General features: G+C 42.4%; 2 protein-coding genes across 6 annotated transcripts in view; one reads left to right on the top strand and one right to left on the bottom strand.

The window, feature by feature from the left end:
* The window catches only part of n6amt1 (N-6 adenine-specific DNA methyltransferase 1), a 32,956-nt gene extending 29,170 nt beyond the window's left edge, over nt 1-3,786 (top strand). For all 4 annotated transcript variants that reach the window (XM_067502651.1, XM_067502649.1, XM_067502650.1 and 1 more), the window contains 7 exons: nt 684-792; nt 974-1,177; nt 1,268-1,354; nt 1,458-1,548; nt 1,936-2,019; nt 2,106-2,247; nt 2,325-3,786. In XM_067502651.1, coding sequence (XP_067358752.1) covers nt 1,041-1,177; nt 1,268-1,354; nt 1,458-1,548; nt 1,936-2,019; nt 2,106-2,247; nt 2,325-2,431 — 648 coding nt within the window. In that variant the 5' untranslated portion in view covers nt 684-792; nt 974-1,040 and the 3' untranslated portion in view covers nt 2,432-3,786. The remainder of the gene's footprint in view (nt 1-683; nt 793-973; nt 1,178-1,267; nt 1,355-1,457; nt 1,549-1,935; nt 2,020-2,105; nt 2,248-2,324) is intronic.
* Nucleotides 2,321-12,235, bottom strand: gart (phosphoribosylglycinamide formyltransferase). 2 transcript variants are annotated; one of them, XM_067502640.1, is made up of 24 exons: nt 12,108-12,235; nt 11,862-11,993; nt 10,166-10,315; nt 9,584-9,679; nt 9,323-9,497; nt 8,748-8,859; nt 8,543-8,611; nt 8,308-8,433; nt 8,077-8,164; nt 7,882-7,967; nt 7,625-7,793; nt 6,954-7,185; nt 6,521-6,615; nt 6,316-6,425; nt 5,562-5,760; nt 5,144-5,395; nt 4,576-4,728; nt 4,089-4,292; nt 3,826-3,981; nt 3,531-3,661; nt 3,116-3,257; nt 2,919-3,034; nt 2,663-2,834; nt 2,321-2,442 (listed from the first exon to the last, which is right to left on the bottom strand). In XM_067502640.1, exons 3-24 carry the CDS (start codon nt 10,308-10,310, stop codon nt 2,411-2,413), a joined length of 3,060 nt encoding a protein of 1,019 aa, XP_067358741.1. In that variant the 5' UTR covers nt 10,311-10,315; nt 11,862-11,993; nt 12,108-12,235; the 3' UTR covers nt 2,321-2,410. The 2 variants fall into 2 exon arrangements, with proteins under 2 accessions (XP_067358741.1, XP_067358742.1); XM_067502641.1 differs by lacking the exon at nt 2,321-2,442 and having other exon boundaries at nt 2,498-2,834.
* Between the last annotated feature and the right edge of the window lie 493 nt (nt 12,236-12,728).

Below are 12,728 nucleotides of genomic sequence, written 5' to 3'. Positions count from 1 at the left end.
TGTTTAGGTCGGGTTTGCACAGCTTTAATATTACCTTCCAACAATACCTTGTCTAGCCACAGTAAAATGTTTAAGTCTGCACCAAAAAGCAATGGAGGACTGGGAACTGATCCATATCAAGAGCCTGTGTTGACCATGATTAGGTCCATTTGTCCACACAGCCCATCGCTGACCCCTCTTCAAGTTCTCCTCTGTTTCATGAATTTACAACCAGACGTAGAACTCAGGATCGAACCAACAATAAGTCAAAACTGTACCACTGATACAATTTACTGGGCTACTGTTTTGTCTACTTAGCACTAAGCCAATTTTTAATAATCACTCAAAAAAATACATAAAAATTGCATAAACTAGTTAGATGGAGGTCCGTTATAAAGAACACCAACACATTTGACACATCAAAATCATGTGTTTCTGGGTAGATTATAAACATGAAACGTGAAATACTGTTTAGAATTGTTTGGTGAAATTCTGCTAATAAAGAAATCTGAATAATTTCATTGGTAAAATAATGAAATAAAAACAAAGTTAATCTTTTCTATATAAAACCTTACTTTACTACAGATTGAAGTACATTGTTTAAGAAATTTAAGTACAGTTCAAGTACCAAACATGATGTACTTTCATCTGCACTTTGTTGTGAAAGATGAGGAAGATGTATTTTTACGTTTTTGTGCTTTTAGGCTGGAAAAGCGGTGTGAGATTAGCCTCCATACCACATGGTGGCAGTAATGCGCATTGTTTGCTATCCGCCAATAAACGCCAAGAAGAAGGGTGCGTCACCGTGACGAGGTCAGTAAACACGGCAGTAGATTGTATGAGCATCGGATGCTAACTTCACATTCATATTGTTCAGCCATGTGTCCTTAATTAGTGGCCTGAGAATATTAGCGATATTTCGACTTAAGTTAACCCGAGTTAAATATGAAACGAGACCGACGTTACAATTAACAGTAATTCCTAAATGTTACAGAGCCGGAAACACGTGCAGACGGGTAACAAGTAGCTAATGACTTCTGGGCTCCAGCTGTGAAGCGACCATGTCTACAAACTATCCCACACCGCTTTACTCCCACGCTGGACGCGGAGACTTCAGAGATGTCTACGAGCCTGCGGAGGATTCTTTCCTTTTAATTGATGCTCTGGAGAAAGATGCAGAGAAGCTGCAGCACATGAGGTAACACACTGTTCACTGCATTTTCAAAACCTATTTTCTTTAGTTCACCAGACTATGAGTCTCACACGCATTCTTCTTCACCATGTCCAGGCCGTGCGTGTGTCTTGAGGTTGGCAGTGGCTCCGGGGTGGTGTCAGCATTTCTGGCATCAGTGGTTGGACCAGCTGCTCTATATCTGTAAGAGACTTTCTTGATTAAAATATTGTCCTATATCAATTTTACAAATGTAAAAGCAGTGGCCATGCTGTAATGTTCATTTGTGTTGGGGTTAATCTTCCAGTTGCACTGATGTGAATCCCGCAGCAGCACAGTGCACAGCACAGACAGCGTCCTGCAACAGTGTCTTACTGCAGCCTGTCATCACAGACTTGGTAGGACTCACTTATTTTTCATAGATTTTTATGACAGAGCTAATTATTGATGATTACCTGAATTGTATTTGCACAAAGAATCTACTCTTGTTTCTCTGCCCCATTATTGAACCACGTCTCAACAAAACTGATTTAGTAAAATGCAGTTGGTTTAATTTATGTATCAAACAACTTATTTTTGGGGGTTATGTTATTTACAAGACACTAGGTATCACTTTATAGTTCTGATGAGGCTTCATTTACACGGACATGCTCATAGCTGAAAAGATCACACTTGTACGCCTTGTGCCTCCACAAGTGTTTAGAATATATGAAAACATGGGATTCTGTACAATTTTTAAGATCAGAAAAATGCAGTTGTCTTTATTTATTTTCCTTTTGATTAAGGTGGATGGCCTCCTACCCCAGCTGCGTGGAAAGGTTGATGTGCTCCTGTTTAACCCTCCTTATGTGGTGACCCCGTCTGAAGAGGTAGCTGAGCTTTGCGCCATGTTATCTGAATTTCAGAGATATGAAACATATCAATATGTAATAAGTTTGTCTCCCCCTCCCCACAGGTTGGCAAGACGGGCATAGAGGCTGCCTGGGCTGGTGGGCAACGAGGGCGAGAGGTGATTGACAGATTTCTGCCCATTGTATCACAGTTATTGTCCAGTAGAGGAGTGTTTTACCTCATTACCATTGCTGAGAACAAGCCTGGTGAGTTTGCTGTAAAACAAGTGTAACATTTATAGCTTGGTAATAAGTTTAACCCCTTTTTTTTTTCTCCTCACCAGAGGAGATCATCCATTTTCTGAGCAAGTATGGCTTGAAGGGAGAGTCATCGTTGTCCACAAGAGCTGGAAATGAGAGACTGTCTGTCCTATGCTTCCACCAAACATGAAGTTACACCAATATCCTTTACAATTAGTACATGGTGTAATAGAACACAGGATTTTATACCGATAAGTGCAGCACAACAATTGACCTTTTTTATTAAGCATTTACAGGCTTCAGATAAAGTAGTGCATTTAAGTACAATGTATCTTATACTAGTTTTGAATGTTTATCAATCTGCATGGTTAGTGTAAATAATAGAAGCAAGTTAAATTTCACTTTAACTCTGACTTCCACACAATGTGTCCATCCTCTCCAAGCCTGACTGTGCCACTGGCCACAAGCTGTAGAGCAGCAGGAAAAGCTCGATGCTCAGCCTCTCTGATTCTGTCAGAGAGACTCTCCTCAGTGTCATTGCCCAGCACTGGCACTGCTTCCTGGACTATGATGGCCCCTGCATCCACCTCCTCCTACACAGAAGAAAACAACTGCACTGTGATTCCTGAATTCAGACATTTGGGGTGTGATGGATGTAGTCACTATATTGTACTTACCGCTACAAAATGGACAGTGCAGCCAGCGATGCGAACCCCAGCCTGCAGGGCCTGCTTCTGGGCATTCACCCCCTTGAAGGAGGGCAGCAGGGATGGATGGATGTTGAGTAGTTTTCCTGCAGTAATAAACACACAGTGAAATACATTTTCCTTTTGACTGAGTTATAAACATATTATTCCAAACAGCACGTTCATACCGTTCCATTTCTTGACAAAAGTTCCCGTGAGGATCCTCATGAATCCAGCCAGACACACCAGTTCCACGCCGAACTCCTCCAGCACCCGATCAATGGTGCCATCAAACTCAGCTCTGCTCCCGTACAGCTTGTGGTCCACCACCTACACATACACACAATAACCTGCTAAACAAGTTGTCAATGTTTCCTCATTACTTGACTGCAACTTTTAAGTAGCAGTACTCAAATCAAAATATGCATTTTCAAGTATTAATGTGACCAATAAATTACTGAAGTCTGACATTTTTGCAAATTAAGACAACCCAACTACTTATTTGTACAGTAGCCAGTTCAATAAACCTGACTTGTAAAAGCCTCAGATCTTATAGCAATAACATTAACTGTGGGTCATACAGATTTTGCTTATCATCCTTACCCGTGTCTGGATGCCAGCCAGGGAGGCTCTCTTCAGGCCCTGAACCCCAGGTCTGTTGGAGATGACGACCACAATCTCTGCTGAGCTGGATGGACTTTTACTTTGCTCAATCAGGGCTTGTAGATTGGTGCCTGTAATATCAATACATACTTAGTGAACACAGTTGGCCCATCTAAAGCTCACTTATAAGCATGTTATATCTAGTTTGTTAAGTTCTTACAAAAACTGTTGTAATAAAATACAATTCTGAAAGCTGGTGAGACAATCTACTCTCAATTCATTAACAAAGTCACACCTGTGCCAGAGATGAGAACAGCTACTCTGGTCCTTTTGCTCAGCATGCTGCTGTCTCTATGGCAACCACCATTTTGCTCAGCCTCCACCTCCCCTCTGGAAGCTGGTCCTGCATTCAGGCTGTGTTTCAGGTTATGGACCACCACAGGTTCAGCACCTGCATACACCCGGAGGGAGGGGGGTTTAAGAGAAAAAAAAAAAAGGTGTTAATTTTTTGCACTTTCTGAAATTACGCTTTTTATGCAAGAATGATGAGTGGCTCACCAGGCTGCCTGTGGGCCAGTGAACCCACAATCCAGGCCTCTTCATGAGCCTGAAGCTGGCGTAGGACCCTCTGCGCATCCAGGGGGGCAACCACCAACACTGCCCCCAGGCCACAGTTGAAAGTGCGTGCCATCTCCTCCTCGCTCAGACCCCCTTCCTTTTGGAGCCAGGAAAATACTGGGGGGATGCTCCAACGAGAGGCGTCTTAGCCATGAACAAACACCGTAAATATTAATGACAGCTGAGGTTTCTAATAACAAAACACAGTTCCTCTCCAATTTGTATGTTAAAAGGCAATGGAAACACTTGAATGAAGGTCAAGCAAATATATTTATGAAACTTATTCTGACTCTCCCCCCCCCCCTCACAAATGAGTTTAACAAATGCAGCTTTATCTGGAGTTAAACCACCATTGCAGATTGATGTCAACACTAATATATGCCTGTGTTACACATGAAGATGGAGTGTCAGTGTGCTTTCATCTCACCTAAATCGACTGCCAGCTGCTGTGGCAGGACCCGAGGGATGTTCTCCAGAAGCCCCCCTCCTGTGATGTGTGCGTAGGCTTTGACAGCTCCGCTGCGCAGGATTGGCAGAAGCAGACAACTGTAGATCTTTGTCGGTGTCAACAAAACCTCCCCTGGGAGCAGAGTTACAGTCAGCGGTTAAAGTTATTTTTAGGCCTGACCTGAGAGGACGCCAAAAAAAATGTTTTTTTTTCTGTCAACAAGCCTATTGTTGAAAGAGAATGACTAGTTAAAAACCAATATGATGCTTCGTAGGAAGAAGCACAAGGGACCTTACTTCTACAAAAACAGGAATTTAACCTACACTAAGCTTTGCTAAAGAAGAAGTGATCTACGTAGCAGTGGAGCTAACCTGATCATTAGGGCCATGCCAAGATGCTGGTTTAAGAATCTTTCATAAACCTCCTCACATTTGCAATATCAATTGTGGTGTTGGACAAATTCACATATTAACCTCATAATATGGGATATAAGAGTCTGTACCGAAATATCCAGCTGCAGGACCTTAGACATTGTGGAGTGACTCACCAACAGTCTGTCCTTGCTTGCCAAAAGGAGCAGGACAGCTGTAGCTGAGGCTGCTCTGCTCCAGTACTTTGCGGACCAGGCTGAAGCCGTTGCTGTGAATCCCAGAGGAGGCCACTCCGATCAGCAGGTCCCCCTCAGCAATGTCCCCCAGCCTGGGCAGTAGGGCTCCACGCTCCACTGCCCCTACGCAAAACCCAGCCAGGTCATATTCACCTGCAGCGTAGACCCCTGGCATTTCTGCTGTCTCGCCACCTGGACGCAGAAGATTTAGGTATAAAATCTGCAACGCTTCATTTGAGATGTGAGACATTTAGATGAAAGAGATGCTGATTTAAGACACTGAATCATTAACTTTTCAAAGTGGAAATACAATATTTGTAGTAATAACTCTTCTCATGTCACGTGTCATTCATCTCACCCAGCAGAGCACATCCAGCCATCTTGCAGGCCTTAGCAATGCCCCCAACCACCGAGGCAGCCACATCTACATCCAGGCTTCCACAGGAGAAGTAGTCGAGAAAGAACAACGGCTCAGCACCCTGAGCCAGTACATCATTCACACACATGGCCACCAGGTCCTGACCCAGGCCTGCATGCTGCCCACAAGCCTGCGCAATCTGAGAAATACAAAATAAATATATGCTCAAAACAGATGGGTGAACAGCTGGTTGAGAGAAGACTTGTAAAAGTACATTAATAGTTTACAGTTACAAGGGGTTGGAACAGAAAATCCCATAATTAGGTGGGCTCGCTTGCTGCAGGTTTAGCCTTATCAAGTGTGTGTGTTTGTGTTGGGGGTGTCAAACCAGCGTTTAAGTGGACATTGAATAACGACGCATCGTAAACACTAATGAAATCTGCATTTCTGTGAATCGGTGTTGAGATTATTGTGTCTCTTCTGCTGCTGCTTTATTACAGATCCAAATTTAGATCCAATTCTGACTTAGGTTGTCTACGAGTTTTCTACTTTCATTAAAATCCAATTTGTTAAAAGGACTTTGGCTTAATAACGGGGACCACATTTGTATTTGGTAACAACAAATCGTTAAGTTTGAATGAAAAACCTGAATTATAGTCATAATGATTGTTAGAGATTCACTGGCAAATCTTTACCCCCATCCTGGGAAAAAAAAAAAAGGCAAGTGAAGAATTGAAAACGACTGAAATCCCACCTTAAGTTTAGTCCCCACACCGTCTGTCCCAGATACGAGAATTGGGTCGACAAAACCTGCTGACTTCAGGTCAAACAGCCCAGCAAAGCCCCCGAGTTCTGCATTACATCCTCAAGGGGGAGAGAAAAAAAAAAGCAACATGTTACCGAAACGTCTGATCACTCAGATGTATAAAAGGTTCTTTTTCTGCACAGTCTTTAGTTACCAGCACGAGCAGTTGCCTTGGCCAGAGGCTTGATCATGTCCACCAGCTTGTTACCAGCGGCAATGTCCACTCCACTGTCCTTATAGGTCAGACCTCTGTAAGAGAGACAGTGAAATGAACCAACTCATGAGCTGTATAGTGTAGTATCACACCCGTCTACAGTTACACTGCTTCTGCACCAACTTTTACTGATGAGGCTTCAGATGAAAAATTCACTACATTTCTATTTCTGAATGAGGGCTCACGTGCAAACACACACACACACTACTGTAATTATTAACTTATAATTTAAAGAACAGCTTTGACACAGTTCCATAGTTTTATTAATCAAAATATTTGAAAACACAACATGGAAAAGAAACAAAAAAAAAATTGATTGCTGTTTTAATTGATTAGTGTGACTTTATGGCCTGTACCACCCTCACTCACACACCTGTGTTGAGTGAGGTGGGCGATGGCCCGATGGCCGATATCACGGCGGTACACGGCGCCTGGGAAACCAACTGCTGCCACCCCCTGATTGGCGGCCTGCAGGGCTGCTTCCAAAGACGACCTGACCGCAGTGATTGTCAGGACCCGGCCACCACTGGAGATCACGCCTCCCTCCTTCAGAGCTGTGCCGGCATGGAAAACCTGCAGCCCCATGTCCTCAACTTGGGACAGACCTGACGAGGAACACAAGGGTTACTGTGGAAATTCAAAGTTTGGGACACCAAGTTTCACATCAGATAATCCCCCCCCCCCCCCCCCCCCCCCCACCTTTAATATTTTACCCTAATATTCTAATAAACTATTGTGATATCAAACTAACTAACTTCTAAGTCATCAAATCCTAGATACAATGTGGTAGCTTAAAGAAAATGTCTGAACCAACTTTTGTATAATGAGAGTGATCAGTTAGAGTGATGACATTTATAGAAATAGAAACAGTCTTCATGAAAACCTTAAAGTTTCCACAAGAGTGCAAAGGAAATCTTTTACAGATTAAGTCAAATTTTAGGAGGGGGGGGGGGTTGTTGACCACATCAGTCCCACAGAATATTTAACTCGCGTTATATTTCAGCTGTTTTCCCCTCTTGTTGTTTTAGCAGGTGTCATCAGCACCTGTGAGCTCTACTCCTTTCTTGTAGGAACCAGGGTAACCAGCACTGGCCATAACCACGGTCACTGCAGAGCTGCCCTGGTGCCACACGGGGGCGCTGGAGGCCAGTTTGCCGTTCATGGTGTGCAGGATGACTTCATACAGGTCACTTTTCAGCAGAGGTAGCAGCACCTGAACAGGAGTGAACGTTAACATCAATGCTTAATTTTATGTTTATATTCACAAGACCCAGTGACAGACAACAGTCAGCGAAACACACCTGACACTCGGGGTCTCCGAAGCGACAGTTGAACTCGAGCACCTTTGGCCCCTGTTGGGTCAACATCAATCCTGCATACAGCACACCTGGAAATGCACAGAAGAAAAAAAAAAAAAAACTCATTAGAAAAGTTTACACTCAGCACTGAAAGTCAATAACCGATAAAAGGGGACATGAAAAGGAAAGCGCTCTCACCCCGGTAAGGAGTTCCTTCTTCCCGCATCCCGTCCACTGTCTTCTGAAGAACAGTCTCTCTGATCTGCTGCAGCAGCTCCTGACTCACCTGCACAGAATTGAGAAAAAAAGTGTCACATTATAATTTATCTCAAAACAAAAACAAAACCTGGGGAGCCAGGGTGCAGAGGAGAGGAAATATTAACTATGATCCTTCCTGAACACTTATAACTTCATTGGACAGAAACGTACCTGCGGGGTGGGGCAGTAGGCCCCCATGCCACCCGTGTTTGGCCCCAGGTCACCATCCTGCAGCCGCTTGTGATCTTGTGCTGGAGGCATCGGAGACACTGTGCAGCCGTCACTAAAACACAGACACTATAGGAAAAGGAGAAGAAACAACCTCAATTTCTCTGATAATCATAAGTTAAAGTTGGTGAAATTGTATAAAGTAGAAAAAATAAAAAAACCAAAACCCTCCACTCACAGACACTTCCTCTCCTTCTAGGAGCTCCTCAACCACAACCGTCTCCCCTGCAGCTCCAAAGGCTCTGTCCTGTTACAAAAAGAGCGACACAGCTTCACACCTATAACGGGTAAACTCCCAACGTAGATTGACAATGAGCTATAAAGAGCTTTTGAAAGTGTAGGAAGGAAAAAGAGCTGATGTTTATTTTAAGAAGGTTCTTTACCTTCATGATGTCCATCACAGCCTGACAGGCGTCCTCCTGGTCTCGTGCCACAATGACTCCCTTTCCTGCTGCCAGACCACTAGCCTTCACTACCAGGGCAGGAAAGTCAGCCCTGCACACCCCAAAACAACCAAACAAACTCAGTCGCATGGTAATAATAAACACCCACAGAATTACTGGCAAAAATAATATAATATTTCATGTGGACCATTTAACATTTGCAGAATGGACTGTCAGAATATGGCTGCTTTTTTTGCCCAAGATGGTTTATTTGACCAGAAAAATCAGTTTAAACAAGTATAAAGGATTAATTCTTTGTCAAAGTCTGTTGCTGTTTAATCATTTTCTCCATCCTCTCACGTGACAAACAACATCTCACATCATTAACTCTTAATCCTGAGCATTATCCTATGCATTAGGATACTAACCCTGTGTGTTTAATGGCTATAAAAACAAATCTAATAATGATGTTACCGTCTTACCATAAACAGTGCGCATTCGGTGTTATTCTTGTTTTATTACAGATGCAGCATTTGTAAACAACAACAGACTTTGAGTCCATCTACTGTACTGACATGCGGATGTAGTTGCAGGCCTCCTGGGGGTCGGTGAAGGAGCCATATCGGGCAGTGGGGATGCCGTGACGCTCCATAAAGGCCTTGGAAAAGCTCTTGCTGGCTTCCAACTGAGCCGCCTTTGCAGAAGGGCCAAAACAGGGCACACCTGCAGCCGTCAGGTCATCCACAATACCTGGAGCATGTCACAACAGAAAGGAATGACACAAAGATACAACGATGACACAGGAAGCAGCATCCTGAACACCAGTGGTCACTTACCAGCTGCCAGTGGTACTTCAGGCCCAACCACAACCAGCCCCACATTGTGATCCTTGCAGAACTGAGCCAAAATGGAGTGGTTACTTACTGACACCTCTGCAAGAAGGAAGGGGGGGGGGGGGTGAGCACAGACATCCTTTACACTCTGCCTGACCCCAATAGTCACCATTGTGTGACTAACATTTTTCAATAAAGCCAGTGATGTTGTTAATTCAGTCAATGCAAACATTTTCTTCTGAGCCGCAGATATGAGTTCAAAACAGAAAGTGTTGTGTCTTATGAAAAACGGATTTGTCATACTTTGAAATTAAAATATAACCTGGTTGACAGGAGAACCCCATGTACTGACTTTCTTACTGTTTTCATAACAGATCTCTCTCTCTCTAAACAATTTTGTCAATAAGACAACAGTTAGCTGTCAATTAATTAAGTCATTAATTGTACATATTATAATTCCAGTCATGAATTGATTGAATAAATAGAAATATAATTACTTATTCAAGGTTTTATATTCCAACTAATTTGCCTTCAGTCTGCAGTTTTCTCTAAACTGCACCACAGAGCCCCAGTGATTGTATTTACCAGAGTTGCTGATCTTCCCACACTTTGCAGTGCCGGCATTACCCGGGGCCACTAAGACTTGCTGTATCTGCGGCGACTGGGCCAGCTTCCAGGCCAGGGCGTGCTCCCGTCCACCGCTCCCAACAACCAGCACCCGTTCTGCCATGGTACCTGAACGAAACATTAAATTCCAACATGTAGTATTAAACCCTTCACACCTTTGTATTTTCTATAGAACACAAACAGTTCTCATCCACCTTTAATCATTCATAAAAGGAACCATTTAATTGCATGCGACGACTGACCTATAACTGGAGTCTACTAAGCTGTGAGGGACTGCTGACCTTTTCTGAGGCCTGGGGTCGTACATTATTTGTAATGCCACCCTAACAAGGGTCCAATCAACCAGAACAATAACACAAGTCAACAATTAAATGCCATGGTCACCAAGCAAGGCCAAATCACCAGCAGCTGACAACAGGCGCTCATTTGCATAGAAAAACAAAGCCATTATCAGGTTGATGTACAGTCAACCACTCATTGTAGCATCAGTGTGGCAGTGCAGTCATTCTCTCTGTCGTTTCATTCACTGAACGCAGTGACCGGATCATATTTTCGTTTTTAAAGCAAACTAATGTTCTGTTCAGCAAATATTGTATTTATTATTTCCACATATGCTAATTTTAGAGCTAAACAGAAGGAAGGAAGTTCTTCCCCCCCTCCACACATGCACCCATCCACTGCTGATTTTTGCAGCCATCTCAAATTTCTGGAAATGTGATTTAATGATTAGCTGTATTTGAAACAACTTCCAGAGTAAGTGTCACAGCATACGCGCTTCACAGAAATCTGAACACATTTGGACCATTGGGTTCTCATCACAAAGATAAAAACAAATGATTCAACCGATTTGGTTGCAAATATGTTGTTTTGAACATGGTTTTCTTAATTCCATCCCTGCAGCATTTATGATAAACTGCTCCGGGTTTGAGTTCCCTACAACTCCAACAAAGCCGGGTCAGATTTCATATCAAACTCTGAGAATTGTTAAAATTGCCTTGTTTGCTAGAGTAAAGCCTTGTATTTGCACACATTGGGTAAAAACCACCTTTGTACTCATTTTAATTTGTATTAAACGAGTGTTGCACAGTGGTGGCACATGTTGCACAAAAATCAAATCAATGGCTTTGATTAAAATCACTCCACTCATGTGACTCACATGACAGGGAGCAACTTAAATGCATTAGTCCAACACTGCAGGCTTTTAAATACCCGTAAAAAGAAAAGCTGTTTCTATAGAAACTGAGCCACATTTTTCATTAATCATACAGTACATAAGTGCACGAAGTATACAACTTCGTGACATGGGACGAATGAAGGACTAAATTGAGACTTTACGTTTAAGTGTTAAAAAACAATGTTTGAACAAACATTTAACGAACAGTGTGTCTCTGCAATATGGTTGCACATGAATGAAAATACACGCACTTATACCGCAATTCAGTGAAAAATAGCATAGTCTATTTTTTGATGCAGTCACCAAAATAAGCCAACGTGCAATTCATTACTTCCATCACTCTTCATCGTTTTAGGACAAGCTGAAAAAGCACGAATGAAACACAAAAGTTCCGCCTTGTTTAGGCTTGAACATAGTCGACTTTTTCCAAGCAACATTACCACAGAAATTACCAACTACGACGCTCCTGAAGACACTCACCAGCGGGTTTTAGTTGAAACGTGAAGCAGGAATTAGTCGGGACCCAGCTGGGGCAGCAGTCGGGAGCTTCTCCTCTGCTCACTGGCCGTGGACACGGTCAGTGTTGTCGCACCACGTGGATTCAATTTCACCCTGATTAACGTAGCAAAGCGACGCACAGAACAAACGCAGCTCAAAGTTTGCTAAAAGTTTTAAAAACCACACAACAGGCTTTTTGTCTTGTTCGCAAATATTGCTGTTTCTCACCTTAATATGTGACGAGAGGTTTTTGTTTGTTTTTTTGTTTTGGTAAAACTTTCGGAGTTTTCGACTTCCTCAGGTTGCAACAGTAGAGTGCATCATGGGAATTGTAGTCAACTAGCAACGTCGGCAGCAGTCGAGCCAAAAACAGTCTTCCTGAAAATAAATAAATACATTTATTTGTACGATACATTTTAGATAAAGATAGATTTCAGACAGATGTAACTAGGATTTATAGACAATATGTGAGAATATTATTTGCAGTAGTAGATTGAAAAGTTTAAATGATTCTTTGGATGAAAGCTCTATTTAAGCAGTTAATATTTTTAATGAAGTGTACTAATGTACTAGTACTGACTATGCAGAAAGAATGGAATCTAAGGCTAATATTTCAATATTACAACAACGACTAATCAAAGACTCAACTACTCATGGATAGTTTTTGCACAATAAATTATAAATATACAATGTATAACATGCATTATATAGTTGTACCTGTTTTTCTTTTCCACGATTGCCCAAAATATCATCCAAAGAATGTAAGCAGCAATAAGAGACAGCAGAAAATGATGGAAGGATTCAGAATTAAACACAATTCCTATTTTAAAATGTATGGCTGCTATTAGC

This window comes from Channa argus, chromosome 4 (assembly GCF_033026475.1).
Source record: "Channa argus isolate prfri chromosome 4, Channa argus male v1.0, whole genome shotgun sequence".
In the NCBI taxonomy this organism is placed as follows: domain Eukaryota; kingdom Metazoa; phylum Chordata; class Actinopteri; order Anabantiformes; family Channidae; genus Channa; species Channa argus.
This window is presented reverse-complemented; position numbering and strand designations above follow the sequence as displayed.

Bases quoted from the DNA above. Each gene is read 5' to 3' on its own strand.
- gart (XM_067502640.1), bottom strand. From the start codon at position 10,310: ATGGCAGAACGGGTGCTGGTTGTTGGGAGCGGTGGACGGGAGCACGCC. The intron at 5,761-6,315 runs GTGGGATTTCAG...TGTATTTCTCAG, and splicing joins GTGTGGGGACTAAACTTAAG to ATTGCGCAGGCTTGTGGGCA. The intron at 2,835-2,918 runs GTAAGTACAATA...TCTTCTGTGTAG, and splicing joins GCACTGTCCATTTTGTAGCG to GAGGAGGTGGATGCAGGGGC.